The 21532-nt window shown below is 40.2% G+C and overlaps 1 protein-coding gene across 4 annotated transcripts in view; it reads left to right on the forward strand.

The window, feature by feature from the left end:
• cdkal1 (CDK5 regulatory subunit associated protein 1-like 1) overlaps positions 1–21532 on the forward strand; it is a 280572-nt gene that overhangs the window by 1165 nt on the left and 257875 nt on the right. For all 4 annotated transcript variants that reach the window (XM_028580855.1, XM_028580856.1, XM_028580858.1 and 1 more), the window contains exons 2-3: positions 107–270; positions 2053–2165. In XM_028580855.1, coding sequence (XP_028436656.1) covers positions 107–270; positions 2053–2165 — 277 coding nt within the window. The remainder of the gene's footprint in view (positions 1–106; positions 271–2052; positions 2166–21532) is intronic.

The raw sequence follows: 21532 nt of genomic DNA on the forward strand, positions 1-21532 counted from the left end.
TTCAACATTTCGTAATCAGGGTCTACTACTCGCAGGGTCTACTTGACTACTCAAAGGTCTCAACTAGAATATTGCTGTTCTGACCAAGGATCTGTCTAATTTTCAGACCATCATGCCGTCTGCCTGTGACTCTCTGATTGAAGACATTGAGGACATGGTGTCCTCTACTGACCCCACTCCTAATGAGAGACAGTCTGCTAGGAAGAGTATCGTACCAAGGTCCAGGAAGAAAAACGAGAGTCTGATCAGTGAGGAGCTCCAAGCTGACAGGTATGTCAAACCATTTTTTATAATGGTACTGTATGCGAGGATGGGAGCTTATAGTGATTTTGCTTCTGTGTATACAGTATGTTTTAGCTGATGATGGTTAAGTCAATTCTAAATTCCCAGTAAGTCACTTCGTAGGTGGAGAACAATACATCAAGCTCCCTGAGTTCAGATAACTGCTGGTTTTGCAACCAGTGTCTCTTAATTTCAAGCTTTTCAGTTAATCAAAGGGATTGTGATACATATAGGGTTATGACTGTTACATTTCCTGAATAAAATGTGAAAATATCTCATGTAGATAAAAATGAGATGGTCATGTTTAAGATTTGATCAGTTAATTTTCAGTCAGTTTAGTAAAAGAAATATCAAAGTTAAACATTGCAGAACTGCATTTTTATAAGTGTGCTATGTGCAGCTTTTTGCACATTCATTTTTTTCTATTTGGAAAAGACGGACTAACCTGTAGTTCGGTTCACTTGGTATGATATATTGTTGCTTTTTAGTTTGGGTCCATTTCACGTTCACACAGAGCTATTACGTGTTCACACAGAGTTATTACAAATGCACCAAGATATGTTAACAAGAAGCCATATGGACTGACCGGTAACTCATTCATTGGAAAGTTATGGTGACTGTCATCCTGCAGTATCAGCTACGTGTACATGGATCTCTTGGGGAAAACCACATTCTGGTAACAGCCAACAAGTCATACAGTACTTTACTGCTCCTTTTTTATATTAAACTTCTTTGGTGACACAAGGAACTCATAAAGAACTAATTGATTGATTGTGAGCTTTGTTAGTTAAGATTGCCACTGGACCTCACATGTCATGAATAATAACGGAAGAGTAAAAATAGGACCAAAAGAGGCGTCTCACAGGCCTTTTTATAGTTGTGCATAAAATCGACGGCGCAGGGTCCGGCGTAGACGCAGACCCCTCTGTTTCTACGCCGGACCCTACGCCGTAGCCTGACGTGCACCTCTCGAAAAATGTAACTACACGTCGCGGTGACTCACGTCGCTCGGCCGTGGCTTGGTAGCGTTGCATTTCCCCAGACTCATTTCCTGGTTCTCCTCCATAAACAACATGAAATCAAGGAGAGTGTCAACTTTCCCTGCTACAGATCTCCCATCTTGGTCAGAAAACACAGGGGAGACACTTTGTTTCTCTCACTATGACTCTAGAGTTGCTACTCGCTCCGAAGCTAATCGCAGTCACTCTCTCACTTCTCCCTTTACCACACACTCCACACACACACACACGTGGCTCGATGCACACACCAGTGCACAAGTATAAACATCAGGCCACTTATGTAGGCTACGGTGAGAGCTACGGCCTTTAGAGTACAGAACTTGTATGTTTCACTCACTTTTTATTGGAGAAATGCTATATTACACTGTATTGGGCACAAATTCTCTTTTAACTTCTTTTCACTTTGTTCTGATCAGGGAAAATCCCATATATTATACCCATTAATACTAGTCTAAATCCTGTGATTTTCTTTCATACTACAAACACAGCACACCAGAGCCTGCTTTGAAGCAGTCTCGGTCTGGTTGTTTGATCTGCACCAGAGTTTGGTTGTCTGCTTTCCTGTCAGCAATCAAACAAGTTGGGTGTGAAAGCACACTACCATCTGTCCCACTAATCTCAGGCTAAAGTTGATAAGTCATCATCAGTTGATCATTTGATTGAGGTTTTATGGCAGATTTATTACGATTTATTGATTTTGATTTCAACACCTCATATTACAAAAAACTATTTTATTATTGTTTATTTTTAGTTTGATCCCTGGCACCCAAAAAATCTGGATGAAAACGTGGGGCTGCAGTCATAACAACTCAGATGGAGAGTACATGGCCGGACAGCTAGCTGCCAGCGGATACAAGATGACTGGTAAGAGATTCTTAAATTGTGGGGGTTTGTCCGTTGACTGGAGGTCATTAAATAACCATACTCCCAGGATGTTACTACTAATAGAATAATACTAAGATAGAAGGGTGGACGTATTTCAGACTGATGAATTGAAGGTAAGTAAATGAACAGCTGAAATCGTAAACTTGTATAATGTTTTTATTATATTGTAGATGTCTGTAGAACTGATGTCATTATTATTATTAAACACAAGGGGGCAGTCTTGCTTTGTAAGTGAGCTGTACTTTTTATGTTATTCCATTGGGAGAATTGATTTTGCTCTGAATTGAGCTTCCTAGGCTGTGTGCTGCCCTAAAAAACTTGACCATGCAGATATATTTGGTTAAAAATAGTTATAGTTGTTGGTTAGCTAGTTGTTACCAGTGGGGTTTATCTGATACATTGGAACATGAAGGAAGAGTGCTCAAGTAACAAAGGACCAAATGTGAAAAATCCACTTGGCAACACTTGCTGACTGGTAGTCTACTCTTTATTTAAGTACCAAACCCTTCTTGTTGTCTATATTGGCTGTGCTTTTATCCATTCTGTAAAACCCGGTGAAGGCCTTGTACCAAAACGTGTTGGTTAAGCAAAGAGCAAATTCTCTCAGTAAGCCAGCTAGTGTTGCCGAGTTGTTTTTTCCCACATTATGAAAATTAAAAGTTTTATTATGGCATGATATTACAAGAGTCTTTGTTTTTTTCTCCAGAAGGTGGATGTTTTAAAGCTGCCATGTTCTATTAACGGTTGAGTCATCACAACTGTTAATAGGTATTACTACTTTTTGAATTTAACATTGTTTTAATAGAAAGTTAAAATGATGACATTTAAAATACTACAAGCCCTCCAAGTTAAACGGCAAATATATATTTGTTGTAACTGCCATCCAGAACAACATGTACTGTATTGCGCGTTTTCTGATCAGACTCACCTATTGGCAGCACACTTTTTGCCAGGGCCTTCAAAAACCGTTTCCAGTCACTTAGAAAATAAATCTGCTTTATGATCTGACATTGCTATCTTTAATATTTTGTTAGGCTAAGGCACAAATTGACTTGGTAATGGAAAGACACCGGTGATACATCAGAAAATACATCTCACATCAACATACAGTTGACAGGTGTAAAATTTGAGATTGTTGAATGCTACCTTTCATCTTACATTTTGCATGTCTTTTGCATGGAGGCCAGACATATGACCTAAAGAGTGTGTGTGTGCGCCTCAGACAAGAGGGTTAGACTGAGATAGATCAACATTATTTCAGTGTGTGTGTTGGATTGTAGTTGTCACAAATAATCTTCTGAGTTTGATAGTCAGTTCAAACAGTTTCCTTGTGTATGTAGGATCCTGTGTTTATCACAATCAGTCATGAAGAAAAGTAAGTTGTACAGAACCTACACGTATGAGTGTTTGTATTGTACTAATGTGTCTTTCTAGTTGCAGTAGCTCTTTGAGTGTGTATGGGAGAGAGAGGTGCACACAGAAGAAAAGGGAGTTAATATTACCCTTCAGGCGTCTCTCTCACCATGGGGTCTCCACAGTCCTAGAGGGACATTAATCTCACACACTTAAAAAATGCAGATGTATTCGCACACACACACGCACACACTGGTAGTAGACCCTTGATCTCTTTGTTTTTCATCTTTCTTTGTTTTAACAGTTTACTCTGTCCCTTGAGCTAGTCTCAGATGCCTGTCTCTCTTGACGCAGTAGCTGATCCTGTGTTAAAGCATCTACTAAGGCTTGGTGTTTAGTGTGCTGCTTGTTGTCTTACCTTAGATATATTTGAACTCTGTCATTCATGAAGTGAGTGTGGTGAAACCCTGTTTTATAGTTAGAGTTGTTTTGTATTCACACTTGGTTTTCTGTGTGAGAAATATCTGTCCGTCTCAAAATCTGATTACAGTACATAGCTTTTCTGGTGGTCTGAAGGGCCTCAGCACATAAAGACGCATGTTAAGATGGTGTAATGTATTTACTTGTAGGTAATCAGGTTAAAACATGCTGTTATGAATGTTTCCTCATCTCTGGATGAGGTTTGTTTGTTCTTAAAGTAGGCCAATGCAGTGACCACACAGGGATCGTGATTCCAGAAAATATTACTGCTGTTTAATTTCAATCTATTTCAGCCCAGCTTAGAAAGACTCACACATAGTGGTATGGATATTTGTGCTCATAAAAACACTTTTCTCACCGTTATCTTACAATCCAGACGGATATGCAATTTTATATGAAAATAACAACAAATTAGTTTATTCAGTTTGGGCATCTTTGGCAGCCATCTTTGACTTGGTGTGTGCATGCCTGTGAGAAAGACAACACACTAAAACAAGAACAGGTGATGTAGATACTTATGAGGGTCAAAATAAAGTGGTTCACAGTTGTTTTAATGGCTTTTTTAGGTTTCCTTTGCATATTATTTGCATGACTACATGCATTAGCAAGAAGGTGCGATCATGTTTTGTGTTTGGATGGGACATTGTTATCCGTCTACCTGGTCTGTACCTCTGCTTGTAGGTGTCTGTTGAGTTCCCACTACAAGACTTTCAAAGTCGTCAGATTGCTCTACTGTTCACACTACACAACTTGCTGCCTTGTTTTCACACTCCAGACTGACGGGGGGGGTAGGGGTCACACATATGGTCATATGCTACAAGATCTCATAAGGCGGAATCTCTGGTGCTCTAAACTACGCTTTGCCACGAAAACACATGTGAGAAGTGACACAGGGTATAATGTAATACCATGCCCGAGACAGGCTTTTTGGATGTAAAGAAACAAAACAAGCCAGAAACAAGCGCTGCAAGTTGTTGGTGGCTGATTTGCAGCGAAAGAAAAAAAAAAAAAAAGGGTTAGGTGGTGTTGTCGTTGTCACACATGTTCATAAAATAGCCAGTTTCCACATGTCTTTACTGGTTTTCTCTAGGTGAAAACAACAACTTTGCAAATGGAAGATGTACAGTAAATATCCTATTGTTACAGGTGACCCCTCCCCCAGGTTTCCCCGCAACCTGTGTCTTGCCCTTTCGTTGGCTGTAGCTCCCGACAGGTCCAGATATTAAGCCTGCTAGATATCTGGAATGCGCCTACGAGACACTAGCTAACCTCTTGGCTCGTGTTTTTGAACAGTTCACACATGTTGCGGGTGTCCATTTGCGAGCGCTGAGCCAACGCCGATTTGCCTCTAAACTGTGGCTTTTGTCGGGGAGCTCCAAAAAGTGTTGCCGGGTGGAAAATCAGGTTTCAAGTTCTGTAGTGGGAATCGGCCAACACTAGTCGTGTTTACCTATTTTGATGCGCTTTTGAAGTACTGCGTTCTCAATTGCGCAAACAATGTTTTTGCGCTCGCTGAGGTAGTTTTTGTTTAGTTGAGTTGATTCGCTATATGGGATATGGAAACGCATTTGCATTTTCATCTCCGGACAGCATGAAACATGGCCAATACTCGCGGACATGAAAGAAAAAATAACTTAAGACCTCATCATTTCTCTCTCGTAAATGTGGGTAGGCTAGATGGCCAAGGGTATTTGTTTTCTTTTTTACCCGGTTAGCAATCTCTACTTCTTCTACTCTGTTTACTGGCTGATTACAGCTATGTGTGGCCAACTTCTGACGAAAGTATAGCCTACGCTGTAGGCTAGTTTATTTGCTCCAAACCATTTGATGGCAAGTTTAAAGTCATGGCTAGGTATATACATGTTTACTAATGAAGTGTCTTCATAAGCATACAGGTTTTATATAGTGCTGCACGATTTGGACAAAAGTAAATATTCAACGCAGAATCATAAAATCAGGCTTTAGTGAGAGCGAGAATGGCAGTTACGTTGAGTTAGTGACGTCAGTGTTTGAGTGGTGAAGGGCATAGCTGTCTCATAGTGGCTCTGTGAGGGAAAAGCGTGAGGAAGAAGAGATAACAAAGACAATGTAAAGTGAGTTAACAAACACCAAGCTTCTTAAGACATGGTGGCTTCATCTGTTGTTAATACTGTCGGTAAAGTGAAGGGTGTTAAAACGTGGAAACTGCAGTGCATGCAGAGCCTGGTGTAACACTAAGCACCTTTTTTGTTTACTTAAATTCCACCATTTTGCGGTTATGTAATCGCACAAAGTGACATCGCGATTGTGCTAGAGATTAATGTGCAGCCTTAGTGTTTTTTAGTAGCGTGTGTTTCTGTGTCTGCGTGTGTCCTTCAGGTTAAAAAAAAAACAGTCCTGTGTTATTTACCACTGAAGTTAATGGTTTTATCCCACTATGTAGCTCAGAGATGCATACATTCTTCACAGATGAAGCTTTAGAATACTCTGTAACCTGTCTCTCTCCCTCCTTCAGCTTTGTTGTCTCTCTCTCTCTCTCTCTCTCTCTCTCTCTCTCTCTCTCTCTCTCTCTCTCTCTCCCTTCTCAAGAAAGTACTTTAAAGGTCAGTGTCTCACTGCTAAAGCTAAAGTGTTACATTGGTTTCTGTCTCCCTATTCTCTGCTTTTTATCTCTTTTCTCTTTGTTTGCTTCCGTGTCTCTACTTCTATCTCTTTTCCCCTGCATCACTTTTTTTTGGTTTTCTTTCTATCTCAACCTCTCTTCTTTGGGTGTGTGTGTGTGTGTCTTCTACTGTGAGATTGTTGGAAGGAGAAATTGCCTCTTCATGGCCAGAATTGGGGGAGATTACACTCAGGAGTGGCGGTAATTGTTTTGAATGGTGTAGTATGGAATGCAATGCAATTGTCTAGAATGGCATGAGATTGTTGGGAGTGCATGGAGAGAGTGGAGTAGTCTGGAATGACAAGGACTGAATTGGGCTTCTGAAGGATGTAGTGTCTAGTCTTTAGCCAAGTACTATGAAACATAATCATTTGTGAGTCAGAGTGTTTATGTTCTTAATAGGAGTATCAGGCTGATACCTCTGTAGTGTCTGTTGTTTATATCCGCAGTGCCGATCTGCAGAGTTTAATGAGAGAGTTTGGACAAAGACAGCTTCTACTGCTCTGAAAACATGACATCACCTTCTCTCCCTCCCTCTCATCTTTCCTGTTTTCTCTTTTTCACATCCCCTGCCCTCCCCTGTCCCTCTTTCATCTCCCTCTCTAACTCTTTCTTTCTTAAACTATGACATCACCCAGTGTGAGACGTAGTAGCAGTTCTTATGGTGGCCTCTAGGTGGCAGCCTTGGCTCATTGGAAGAGCTCTGTTGAAAGAAGACATCTCTGCAATATCAGGATGAGGTCATCCTTCTGGAAAACTGTATTCTCATTCATAGTTTGAAAAGTTGTAACTTTGAGTCCTTGAAGGCTACACCATGATCTTATGTGATCATTAATGTTAATAAAAATTAAGCTAGCTTTTTGTTTACACTGTAACTAACCTGGAATCAATATAATGTAATACTGTAAGACATCATGTTGACTTTAACATAACAAGCCCCTTATTATTTTTTGCCTCAAATGTTTATATTCCTGGTGCTTTCCGGTTGAGGTGATTACTGAGCAGCCAGTTTATGTATTCAGTCATAAAATATCTGAAATAGGAAATAGAAAATATTTAGTATTTCTGAACAATCTGAAGAAAGCATGTCTGCTTTCTCCCCTGAGTTTTTGTCTTGTTCTGTTTTACTTCAATGAAAGAACAACCTGTGTCACATCTCCTCGGTTTTTATTGTCTCCACACTTGTTAGACTGCCTGTACTTGTTCAGCCTGGCTCGTCCTGAGTTGCTGTTCCTCTGTACAACCAGAGATGGCACCGTTTACCCATGATAGTACACTGATACAAATGAACCACATTTGAGCAGCAGAGCAATGTGCCAAATAGTGACTTCATAGAAAGGCGTGTATACTCTCATATGGACACACACACACACACACACACACACACACACACACACACACACACACACACACACACCCTTCCTTCATGGAAAGTCACACCAGGATATTTTGATTTTTTTTTGCTGCTCCTCCCCTCCCAATATCTAGCCTCTGCCAGCCTGCCGCACACACAGCACTTCAGTTATGATTTTACATACCGGTTAGGCAAAATTACTCCCCAGAACACTATGTCAACCAAATGAGGCATTCTCAGTTCCTGGTTTGGGCACAGACGGTTGGAGGATATGGGTTTTAGAGGGAGGGTGTGAGCTGTTATGATAAAATGATGCGAGGGCTTAATTGATCAGCAAGTATTACAGGTGTTGCTGTGGATAGAAAATGCTGGAGTGTTTTTAGACAATTAACTGCTTGAAATTATGATTTATATAAAATGCATCATTAGCTTTCACAGAAAGCTACATGGATTAGCAGGTATTATATGTTTGTTTCCATTTAAAATGAATTATACTTATTGATGTATGCATGTCACATGGCAGGAAGGAAATTTGTAAATTTGATCTGGATATACTGGCATTTTACTGGTATATGAGATTTGCAGCTTACAATTATTTCCTTAGTTTTTCCAATTTTATATACATTTTCCAGGATATTTGTAATTGACAGTGTTTAAAAATTTAGCCGGAAACATTGTTGAACTGTTCTGATTTAGCTCATACTGCATTCGAGTTACAAGCACTTCTACTGCTCTGTGTGATTGTATTACATCACTGTAGAGTATTCTCGCTCCGAGTGTGTGTGTGTGTATCTCGCATACGTGCCGTCTCATTCATAAAACGGAGTGTGTGAGGACCTTCTGATTGGCTGACTGTGTGCTACGCAACATTACACGCCGCAATGTTATAGCCAATGATAACTTACAATGATCTCTTTGACTCCACCTCTCACATATACACACATGTTAGCACAGGCATCCAGCTCTCTCACACATTTGCTCTTCTCACACACAGTTACAGATGTGGTGGGAATTCATATTGTATAGGGAAAGTGTGTGAGAGATGGTTCAGTTTTCGACAGTCGTCATTCTACAAGATTAGAATGATTGTCTGATGTGCGTATGCGTGTGAGAAAGACACTGTATGCTCACTCTGTCTGCTCTACCCCCTCTATTTTGCAACTATGTGTGTCACTTTGCTGATTGAGAGAGGGAAAAGGGTGAAAAAAGGAAAGCGATGTTAGGAAAGGCGAGAGGAAGAGTCAGTGGGGAAGGGAGGAGGGTGCTGGGATGAAGGGTACAGCCGAGAGATGCAGATGCACTTGAAGCCAAAATCAGCCGAAACAACGGTCGGAAAAAGGGAGGCGATCAGGGAGGGCAATATGCTGCCAGAAAAAAACTAACTTGACTAGTAAGTCTGGAGAAATGGATAGATGGAGGAATAACTGAGTGGAGAACATGTAAGAGACAAGAGGGGAGCGGTTTAAAAAATGAAGGCTGACAGAAAAAATGAGGTTAAGCTAATGGAGAATGATAGTTAGGAGCAATGGATGAATCAAGTTACATATTTGTAAGAAAATAACAATTAGAAACTGGATATACATTGGACGAGAAATGGAACCAAAATAAATAAATTTTTATTACTGCATGTACACTTGAATTGAATATGTCAAATATATTACCCTCAAATTCAGAGCAAAGATTTGACTGGTAGACAAGCAGTTAATATGTAAATTTGGATATGTAAATAGACAGGCATGACGGTTAAACAGTTTTGAATATTAAAGTTGTTTTTTGGAAAAACAGGTGTCCTTTTTGTATGGGGATTTTGCAATCACAAAAAATAACTACTGAAAGACATTGTGTTTTACTCTCTCACTTACTACTTTGTCAGAAGTGACACTGGGTATTAATACAATACTATAATTTTTTATTTGGGAATGTGTGGCTTTAACAGCAGTACTTTTAAAATGATAAATAGTTATCTCTTTCTCTCTCTCTCTCTCTCTCTCTCTCTCTCTCTCTCTGACACACACACACTAAGGTCCTACAAATAGACCCGTGAGTCTAGGCAGTCAAGAGTAACCATTTTAAGGGCAGGAGATTAGAGTGATCCAAAGCCGTGTGTGTGTTGGTGATCCTACAAGGTGACCCACGTGTAGGCAGCACCCAGTAACCGTTTAGAGGCCATGGAATTAGGGACCCCAACCATTCTTGTCTTAAGATTCCCTTGAGGGAACTACAGAGAGGAGAAGAAGGAAAATGGGATAACTGAAGAAGGGATGGGGGGGGGGGGATGCGATCCCGTATTTGTATATATGTGTTCTATGTCTTTTTTGTGTCTTTGTTGATGTCCTGTCATGAGCACACTGAAGCAAATCCCTAGCAACTTGCACCAAGTTGTATTGCAGTAAAGTATTGAATCTTGAGTCTTGAACAGTGGTCAATCTAATCCATTGATTACTCTTACTACTTAGGAGAGGAATTTTGACAGCAAACTGACCTGATGAGAACAACCATTGGAGCTATTTTTAGACTAATAGCCACATTCCTAGTTGAGTCATAGGTAAACGGTGTTTCCCACAGGTTGAGAATTGACTTGCGGTGGTGTGTGGTACAGGATGTGACCGCGCGGCGTGTAGTGGCTGGGTTTAGTAATAATGGGTTCAGTTAAACTAGTCAAACGAAAACAATGACTACGTAACATTATCAGATAATTTAGAAAGAAACAACTATCTACATACAAATTAGACTAAAATATGATACAGATACAGATGAAAATATTGCGACACAATGCATCTGACACAATTTCAGGGTAGTTATTAAGGCTGCATTGCATAATGTTGAATATTGTGATAATTATATAACTTGTGATAAACATATTAATGTAGCCTACTCAGTTCTGCATTTCTGCTGCTTTCAGTATTTTGCTAAAATACAACAAATTGCACGTTCAATTTTAAACAAATGACAAAAAAGTGTAGCCATGATGTGTTTGTCAATTACAGCACAATCGTCTACAAAACACAAAAACACCCAGTGTTTCCGCTGGTAACGTTTTGACCCGAAATCATAAGATAGTAAACGTTATCTAAGAAATAACAAAAAAACAGAACAAATTGATTCTCCAAAGGGTGGTGCTGCTTCCCTCAAGAGGAAGTAAGCATATTCCCTATTCCCAGCAGAAGCCAGCCATCTCGTCAACCCCCTGTTATCCCAGGAATACCGCCTGCATTCCACAGGGATTGGGAATACCCTGAAGGGATATAATGGGAATATCATAGAGGGGATGTGAGTAATGGGATAAAGCAAGAGCCGAGGGAAAGGCCGGGGGGGATGGAGGGGATTGAAGAAGGCAGGGACTAAGAAACAAGAAAGATAGTTGGTTGTCAGGAAAAGGGATGAGGGGTGAAGCCAGGTTTTGCTCACATCCAAAGTGTTGAGCCTTAAATCAAAGAAGGGAGATGACACTTTCTGGCAGCAGAGGTGGCCTAATGGCAAAACATTAAAGCTAATGGTCTACATATTGACAGTTGAAATCTCAGACCAACAGGTTCACACTGCGTAGGAGAGATGGAGTCATGCTTTCCATCCCCTTCAACATGTTGCATTAGGTGCCATTTACCAAGGCATTTAACTCTTAGCATCTCAACTTAAGCCGCTCAGTGGGCAACGCAACATGCCTGTGGATGTGTTAGGCACCTCCCAGTATGTAAGTAACCCACCCTCCAATGCCCCTATCTTGCCAGTTATATCTATTAATATGAATACAAATGTTTTCTTGGGAAACTGCGATGCCTAAAAGTTGAGACTTTTTGTTAATTAAATTGGATGTGTCCCACTGGCACTAACCTAGTCAATCCCATATACACCATCTTGCTGCTTTGAATACTTGCAAGCACACACTGAGGCTAAAATTAGTTCCTAACAAATACACTATTTACTCCTGTTTCAGTAATGTTTGCTAAAAGTGCTAGTGTGCTCAGTTTTTAAAAGTAAAATTATATATTTGTGATGTTATATATTTGTGATTAGATGTTTTTTAAAGCCTCTACACACCTGTAGTTCACCTACACAGGGGTGTTTACTCATGTTGCTTGATTAGACTCAAAACAAGCATAGCTCCACCAAACTTCAACCTGACTGGGGGTCTTGTGTGCGGAGTCTGTAAAGATTTGCCTCTTTTGTAAGAACAAAAGGGCTTTGGGTACCATAGATGGCTAGAAAAAGACACAAAGTATTAAAGACACTGTTGGCTTTGGTCTTTTAATGGGATTTGTTGACAATAAGAAGAAAAAAGAAAAAAACCACGACAATAATCCGCTTGTTTTTGTTAGGCACGCAACATCATGGTATGGTAATGTCAACTCGTGACTCAGTTTACTGTGAAATATCACCACTTCTTCAACCTTGAGCTATAAAGTTGCTTGAAAATTTCTGTGACGTATATAAGACAAGTTAATTAGGGGCTTCACAGGACAAATTGAGTTCTGTTCACATAACTTCAAACTGTCCTAATTTAAAAATGCCAATGTTTTAATCCAATTACATGTCTTCATTTGATCAGTTGAGTAATGTCAGGGACTCACTTAGCTTTCCTCTCTTGGAGGACAAACGGTGACTATGTTTACATGTACATAATAATAATACAATTCCGAAAGGAGGATATTCCGACTAAGCTTTTTACATGGCTAATGAAAGTGAGTATTCACTAATCAGCATCCCTCTTTCATTCCTTCAACCAGCTACTTGAAAAGGTTGGCATAGCATTGTGTGCGCATATCCAAAAACCTGTTGATATCCAAGTCTTTCATATTGTTTAAAAGTAACTGTGTTTCTCCTTCTTATCGGGTCCGAATGCGCTGTATACATCTCCAGACAATTCCCCTAAAACCTGAATAATACCGGAATATCCCACATGTCTTAATCGGAAAATGCTATATTCGGAAAAAGGCCTTATTCGGGATAGTCAACCGAATATGCTGTTTACATGACCTGTATCAAAGTCGGAATATTGTCATATTCAAAATAATAGTGGAATATTGGTGTGTAATACTGTGTCGGACTCCTTGACAGTAGAGCTAAAAAGACAAAAGCAAGATGATCTGTATTCTTTGACATTTGATAACTCATTGTTGCTTGGTCTGTTTTTGAATCATTAGCTTGTCGGTTTCTTTTACAAGCCTAAAGAGACTTTTTAGTCTTTCTCACTTCTAATTTGTCCTTTGTTTGCCCTGTCATCTTGACTCAACATGGAAAACAAATGTCATTTTCCTCATGAAGAGGAAATGAAAGCTTGAAAGACATTAATAATTAACGTGGCATGCCAGGCTGTTGGTGTGGGTGGAGAAAGTGTGTGTGACATATGGATAAAAAGCAAAGAAAGAGGTGGAGAGTTGGGCATCAAGGACATGTAGTGAATTACTTTTCAAGGCCCCCTTTGAGGTTTTTCTCCCTCCCCTCTTCCCTTTGGCCTTTTTTTGTGTTGTTTTGGAAGATATCCCCTGCTTTCTGTCGGAGTGTCCAATCTTCAGCCATCAGTGCCATTACTTGCTGACCACCCACTGAAATGGAAAGCAGGGGTGACCTGTATCGGGGTGTGTGTGTGTGGGTGTTCATATGAGGCCACCTGCTGAAATGAAAGCACTGGCTACCTGTGAGTGAAGAGAGAAAAGTGTAAGCGTGTTTGTATGTTTTATGAAATCATTTTTGTGAGGACCACTTAAGAATACTTAGGTTAAAGAATTCAGTATTTTAATACAGGACAGCGTGTGTGTGTGAGCATGCTTGGGTGTGTGTGCACTTATGTCCTTTTGTAATAAATTAATTCTACATGTGTCTCTGTCTGATCTTGCCTTCATACATATAAATGAATCCGCTATGTGCTAGATTTCTATGTGACAGCACAGATATTAGAGTGAATTTAAAAGCCGCAGATGATTTGACCAGTGGGTTTAATTTGAATCATCATCGGACAAAGTCACGGTTTTCGGTTCTGTACGGTTCTTGTTATTTTTTCTTTTAACCTTTAACACTCCAGAAATATACTTCAGCATATGATATATAGCTTAATTATCCACAAAGTAGGATACAGTATTAAATAATTATATAGTTATATAATGTAATCATGCACAATAGGGCTGCAACAACGAATCGATAAAATCGATAAAATTTGATTACTAAAAAAGTTGGCAACGAATTTAATTATCGATTTCGTTGTGTCGCGCAACTATTAGGCCACCTAGTCGCGGAGATAAAAAAATTTGAGTTGAGCGTGGAGCGGAGCAGCGCGGAGAAAAAGGAAAAAAGAGCAGAGCGGGGGTAGAGGAAATATGGAGAGAGACCCGTAACGTTGTTCTGAAACACTCGGCGGAGGCAGAGAAATCAGTACGACCTAATATAAGTCATCCAAGGTGTGGGAGCATTTCACACTAAATAAATCAGAAACGTGTTAATTGCAAGATAAGCAAAAGTGACACGGCATGGCACGGGCGCACCACGGTGAGGAGTCAGCACCTAAAACGTAAACATGTTGGAGTCCTTGATGAGGAGGAAGTTCAACAGCAGGGTAAAGTCACTACACTATCCTACTTCTGTTCGGTTCTGAAGTGAGGAACGTACCGTCCCTCCAGTAGCTCTTCTGGTGCTGCCGTTTACTCGTTATCCAGCTGACTAGCATGACAAGCTAGCGTTAGCTCAGTAAGAACAGTAATAAAGCAGGGGTGGTATAGTTTGCAAGACTAAAGACACAGTTTTATTCACTCGCCTTTTGTGGCCCATACATTTTTCAATCTGTTGTCATGTATATATTATGTGCTTTGTCCCATATCAGTTATTGTTGACAAATATATTAGTGTGTGGCGTATAAATGAACTTAACTTGCACTTACTACAATGATGGTAATAATTTAATGAATAAGTGTGTGTGTGTGTGTGTGTGTGTGTGTGTGTGTGTGTGTGTGTCTGTCTGTCTGTCTGTCTGTATCTGCTATTTAGGTTACTTACCTTTACACAACTATTAACTAAAACAACAAGTATGTATGTATTGAGTTGATGTAAATTAATGCTTTTTTGTTTTTTTATCCGATTCATCGATTAATCGAAAAAATAATCGACAGATTAATCGATTATTAAAATAATCGTTAGTTGCAGCCCTAATGCACAAACTGAACTTGACTTTAAGCATATTATTGGGACCATCTCTGAGGAAAGCTAGGTGAGATTTTGATACAGCAAGAGGGACGACATTGATGATTACATCATGCTTTTCATTTATTTGGAGGAGAATGTGTATTGCCATCTACAGGAACTTATGTGCCTTTTTAGCACATGAAGATTGAAATATTACAGAATATCAATTGAAATAACTTGCATTTATCAAACTGCCAACTTCAGTGTAGCTCTTATAAAAATGTATCCTTTAAAAGAAAAAGAGAGGAACTCTTAAATCTCCGTCTTTTGAATAAGTCAGAATACGTTAAACATAAAAACAGTTTACATTGTTAGTTAATTTCCTATCCTGGGCTGGGACACACAGTCATACGGTTTGATAAAGTACTTATTGGACTTATCATTGCACTTACAATAGCGAGCGTAGCTGTCAGGCCCTCCTGTATACGTCTCATCTCCGTTTTTTTTCCTGCATCCACCGTGTGTTTGTGTGTGTGCGCGCGTCAGTCGCGGGGAGAACTGAGCAGCCCCGCCAGCTGCAGAGACTCGACAGGATCTAAGCTGCAGCCGCTTCAGCGACTTTAGAGTGAAAAAACGTTACAGTACATTGATGTTAAAATGTATACAGGTTGGCAGGACGGCATGAAATGTTTTGCACGGTCTTTCGCTGTACGTTTTAGTTGGTAACTTGTCCACACCTCTTCTTTCGCGCAAAAGGGAAACACAGCTGTCTGAGGTCACATACGGGCACGAGGCTACATTGCGCATGCGTCGAACCGTGCAGCGCACACACACACGCTCCGAGCTGAGACAAGCAGACCGAGTGGTTCGGATGTTTTTTCATGAACCGTACCACCCCTATCACAAAGCAGACAAGATAACTTGACTTGAAGCATCGGCAGGACCTTGCTTGACCAGAGAGAAATTGTGGATGTATAGAAGTAACTGTGTGTGATCATCCACAGGTTATAGGCCTAATAGCTTGTCTGCTGTCGACTCTGCAAGGCAGGGTGTAGACCAGTAATAAATGAGCTTGAATTAGCTTGAAGGGCTGTGTATATTCATTTTCTTTCTAGTCAACGACATCTTTTCATTCACTCACATTTTCTCACTCCGTCGTTTTGTGCTTCTTTCTCTTGCTCTTATTCAACCTTGCTCTCCTCTCATCCTCGGGTTATATTGGCTGTATAGATCTATACACGGGAAACCTAACAGAGTAAATACAGTTAATGTTTAGCCAGGAAAGAGATCAATAGCTATGTATTGATAAAGCATTAAGTGTGGCCACTAGTCATTTCCAGGCTGTCTGTCTGTGTTGTAAATGAATGCTTTTGGAAGTGTTTGCTCCCTAAAATTAGTTGGTGTATTTCTTTGTAGTACTTGGACCAAGCCCCCAGGAATGGTGCTAGGCTGTGTAGGTTTAGGTCTAAAATAAACTACCAAAAGTGATTTTCTTTTTTTGTGTTGTTACTTTTAGTTATTTCTTCCGTGCTTCTGTTTCTGTCTCTCTAATTTGCATCCCATACTCAGTAGCTGGATGAAACACACAAGCACACAGATTGATAATCCGAGGCTTTCCACATGGCAGACAGATGGCTCTTCTAATCTTCCAGACAGACACTGCCTTTTGATATCTGATCTGTGTGTGTGTGTGTGTGTGTGTGTGTGTGTGTGTGTGTGTGTGTGTGTGTGTGTGTGTGTGTGTGTGTGTGTGTGTGTGTGTGTGTGTGTGTGTGTGTGTGTGTGTGTGTGTGTGTTTTCATTCTTCTGCCTGCGACCCCCACACCCGTGCTCTGTCATTTTCCTCGCCACTTTTTTAGGCCCGTTATTTGTACTGCAGAGCTTCCTTCCCTTTGTCCTATTTCCAGTTTTTTGTTTTTTTATCAAATTTTTTTCTAAGAGACCCATTATTAACACTGACTATGAACAAAGACATCAATTATTTACAATGGAAAACACCATAAATTGTTCCATTTTGTAATGATTTATTAATTAAGAGGCAAATTCTCTGGGATTTGGCTTCATGTCCGCCCCACCTAGCTAATATATTCATGCACAAATACATGGAGGCAGACATGCAAGCATGCACGTACACAAGCACAAACAGACGCACACACACAAATGCAATAGGCAGCTTCGTTCTATTAAAACACCTCCAACTGTTCCATAGAATTATCCATTACGATTCCTGTTGTAATTTCTCCTAAATCAGGTTTTAATAAAATTGTAAAAAAAAAAAAAAAAAAAAAAGGTGACTTGGAAATAGCAAGATGGAGAAGATGTAGTTTTTAATAAGGCTGAGCAGTTTGGAAATAATATATCCTATATTACACATAGGAGAGTGAGAGAAAAGAAAAGTGACAACATATGGATAACATTATTTAACTGGTAAAATCAGACAAATAACTAAAGTAAAATACATTTTTAGTCTTATGCAAGAAAGACACCGCATGCTCAAGCACTGCGAATAGCCACGAAGCGTAGATTTGTGCATGATCACGCGTCTGGCTGTTCCTACCAGCTGCACATTTCTCTGCGCCGGTTACAAAGCGATCCTGTTCCTCCCCACTCTACAGAACGTCTTGCTCTCTCTCCCCCCTTGTATGTGTGTCCGCCTGTCCGTCGGTCTTTCACTCGGTGTGCCTGATCGCGTGTCTCGCTGTAGACACAGCTGAGAAATCAAGACCGCCAAAATCCCTATGAATGGGTGTTTTATTTTGAAATTTGTTTTATTTTGTAAAGTATCTGGATGTACTGTGGCCTTCCTGTATGTGATTACCTGCCTGGCTGACAAATTCACGAAATGAATGCAGCACACGGACCGGCGCAGCCGCTCTGCACCTGGTTACAGCTGGTGTGGTTTGATAGATTGGATAACAAGGGCGCCAAAATGAATATAGCTTCTGCGTTAGGTAGGCATTTTAATTTGGTCTTTAGTTGGGATATATATTTTTTTATCATTATGGTTCTAAGACACCTGCACGTTCGGTATTCTTGTGTGCTATATCCTTATACTTCTGTCTCTGAATATATTGTTCGGATTCATCATTCTCACATATAAGTGACTGTGATAAGTGGTGTTTTGGTAAACAAAATTCAATATGTTTAAAATGCAGAAGCTCAAGAACAGACCACCCAAATTGATTGGTGTGTATGTAAATGCATTCAAAGGCTGTAAGATAGACTAGCAATTTGTACATGTGTTTAAAATGTTTTGGTGTAAATACTTTGACAGAACAGTGTCTCTATTCACCAGTCTACATGCCAACATCCACATTCATTTCACTGTTCAGTTCTAAGCACATCAGCAACGTGCGTGCGTGTGTGTGTGTGTGTGTGTGTGTGTGTGTGCGCGCAGGGTTGGGTATCGTTCAGAATGAGGTGTCTCATTTCTAAAACCTAAAAATCTAAAAGTAGTACTAAAAGTACTAAAAGTGTACATACGCCCAAAAGCCAAAAATGGCTTACGCCAAAAAAAGTCTTATTTATAAAACTGTGCGTACGCACATCTGTAAGCAATGTTCCCTTTATAAATCACAAATTAACGACAAGTGTGCGTACGTGAATCAGCCTCTTATCCCGCCCTGTACATGCCCATTTTTAACCTTAAATAGTCAATGCAGAGCACCTCATGAATGCTGATCAGTATGTTAATGACCCTGGCAGTTGTTCTTTTGTTAAGCCGAATCATGACGACTGGCGGGAAAAAGCAAAGAACTTCTCAGACACTCGGACATTGCTGCAAATTGAATTGGCCTGTTCTCGCAGAGTGTAGGGAAACCTGATCTATAGATTACCTATATTAATAATACCGTCCAAAACAACAGGCACTACGGCACTCTAGGACAGCTTTGATATACCAGGCCTCATGAGATTTAACAGAACTATATATTATATCCAGACAAGCCTTAGTGATAAAGTTGAAGATTATATAGAATATTTATATAAAACACTTTGCTGTCTGCCATTTCCCACTGGAAACATCTGGTTGCCCCCAGAGTGGCGAGGACCTGTATAGTGTGTGTAGTAGAGTGAGAGAGTGACGGTGATTACCTACCGGTAGCTTCAGAGCGAGTAGCGACTCTAGAGTCATAGTGAGAGGAACAAAGCGTCTCCCCTGTTCTTTCTGACCACAGTGAGACATCTGTAGCAGGAAAAGTTAACCCTCTCCTTGATTTCATGTTGTTTAATGAGAAAGAGAACCAGGAAATGAGTTGTGGGGGGTGCAATGCTACCAAGCCGCGTCCGAGCGAGAGTTACATTTTGAAATGTGTGAAAAAGCCTCGGAATCTAAATTGAAAATGTTTACAAGCACACACATTTACAAAAAACAATGCCCATAACAGGTTTGAATATTAAGGGCTGCCTAATATTCATTTGAATATCAATATTTTTTTTAAATATTCGAATTATATTCAAATAACGAAGTTCGGAGTCAAAGCCCTATGGTCCACTAACAGTGGGTGCACAATGTGGTTCCTCCAGATTTATTTGCTCTATCTAGCCTTTCCCCCCTCTTTTTAGGAACAAGCTAGATCAGGTGTGTGTGTGTGTGTGTGTGTGTGTGTGTTTATCTAGCTTTCCTCCTCATCCCAATATCTGTTTTTTCTACATTTGCTCTTAACACTTTCAAATACTGTCAAATACTCTTTGTCTTTCATGGTGAATCTTTCTGATGTCTTTTCAGCTTTCCTGGTTTTTACTTCGTCAGCTCCTTTCTTTTTTCTCGTTGGTATCTTCGTCTTTTTGAACTCATGTTCAACCTTTCTCTCTTTTTATTTGACTTGCCTCCTTCCTACAATCAAATTGTATCTCATTACATCTTTGTCTTTCTCCCTCTGCCTTTGTTTTCACACTGATCCTCTAATCAGCAGTCAACAGTGTCTGGGGTTTACTTTTGAAATGACATGCCGTGCCTCCCATTCTCCTTGTCTTACCCTCTCGTCTTGCTCCTTTCATCTAATGTCTTGAACACATTTTTTCCTGTTTTCCGTTCCTCTCTTCTATCCTCTCTACCCCCTCTTCTATGTGATCGTTGTCTGGGGATGGCAACATGAACTGGCTTCAAACCCGCAACATCATAATGACATGTTATGTGCCGGTGCCTGCTAAGCCACCAGGATAACCCCACCCCCCCCCCCCCATGTTCTCAGTATCAGAAAAGCTCTCTGCGTCTGGGCTATTTGCATACCATTTGCATATGAACCCCAACTGGCTGTTTTTGGAATGCCAAGAGGCTAAATTCAGTATTTATTACTCGGGCCCATAACTAGTTTTCACTTTTCTGTTGCATTTGCATCTGATTTGCATGTCCCACAGCTTAGATCTGGGAATAAGGGGCCAGATGACCTAAATTGTTTCAATTCCACCCAGAAATAAAAAAGCAGAGGAAGTCTAATTATTACTATTAATCAAATTAGGACGCTTAGCATGTGGAGCGTAAATATGCGAAAGGGTTATTAGCTGCAATACCAAGCTGAGGCAACTTCCTCTTAATGCAAACTGCTTTTGCGTGGAGACAATACAACAATCTGTGTGTTTGTGTCTTTGGTAGTATTGGTCAAAAGGCTTCTTTTTGTTTTGTAGGTTCACTATTTTAGGGTAAACAACTTCTATATAGAGCTCCTCAAAGATATCCATTTCAACTTTGCAGACCTAATTAATCATAGAAGCTAATTAGCATTGCATTGGCCATTAACAGTTCATAAGGAATTGGATAGACTGAGTGTGGCTATGCAGACTTATTGCACACTACACTGATCTAATCCAGTGTTTCCCATACATAGGTTCTACTTGGGCACCCAGATTGAGACGCGCCCAGGTAAATAAAATCCGAGTAACATTTTGTTTATCCAATCAACAATGTATTTTTATAGTGCACACAGACCATTTGCCTCCAGCCCCTCCCCTGAAGTCGCGCACGTCTGACAACTGCAACAATTCACGTCAGACTCACGTTTATAGTGAGCCAGGCGTCCTCTATCAGTCTGGTTGTTCACCCTCCCCGCGGCAGTCTCCTCCGCTCAAGCTGATCTTTGTAATGAAGTTAATTGGAGCTAACCGGAGCTAACCGCTAACCAAGCCGGTTTCCTTCCTTCGTCTCTGTGCCATACCCATTAACTGTATTTATAGACTCGAGCCCAAATAAAACCCGACATTTTATCAGGTTGACTGTAAAAGTTTTAAACTACAATGCAGTTTTTTGAATGACCGATTTGGATATCCTTAGTGTAACGTTAATGTGATTTAACAGGAGTTAGAAAGAGACATGCCGTGCACACAGTGTTAGATTTATAGTAACATTCAGGCTAACTTTCTGTATGGATCATAGTACGGTTTTAAGGTTGTTAATACCCCATATAACATTTGG

Source organism: Perca flavescens, chromosome 6, assembly GCF_004354835.1.
Source record: "Perca flavescens isolate YP-PL-M2 chromosome 6, PFLA_1.0, whole genome shotgun sequence".
NCBI lineage: Eukaryota > Metazoa > Chordata > Actinopteri > Perciformes > Percidae > Perca > Perca flavescens.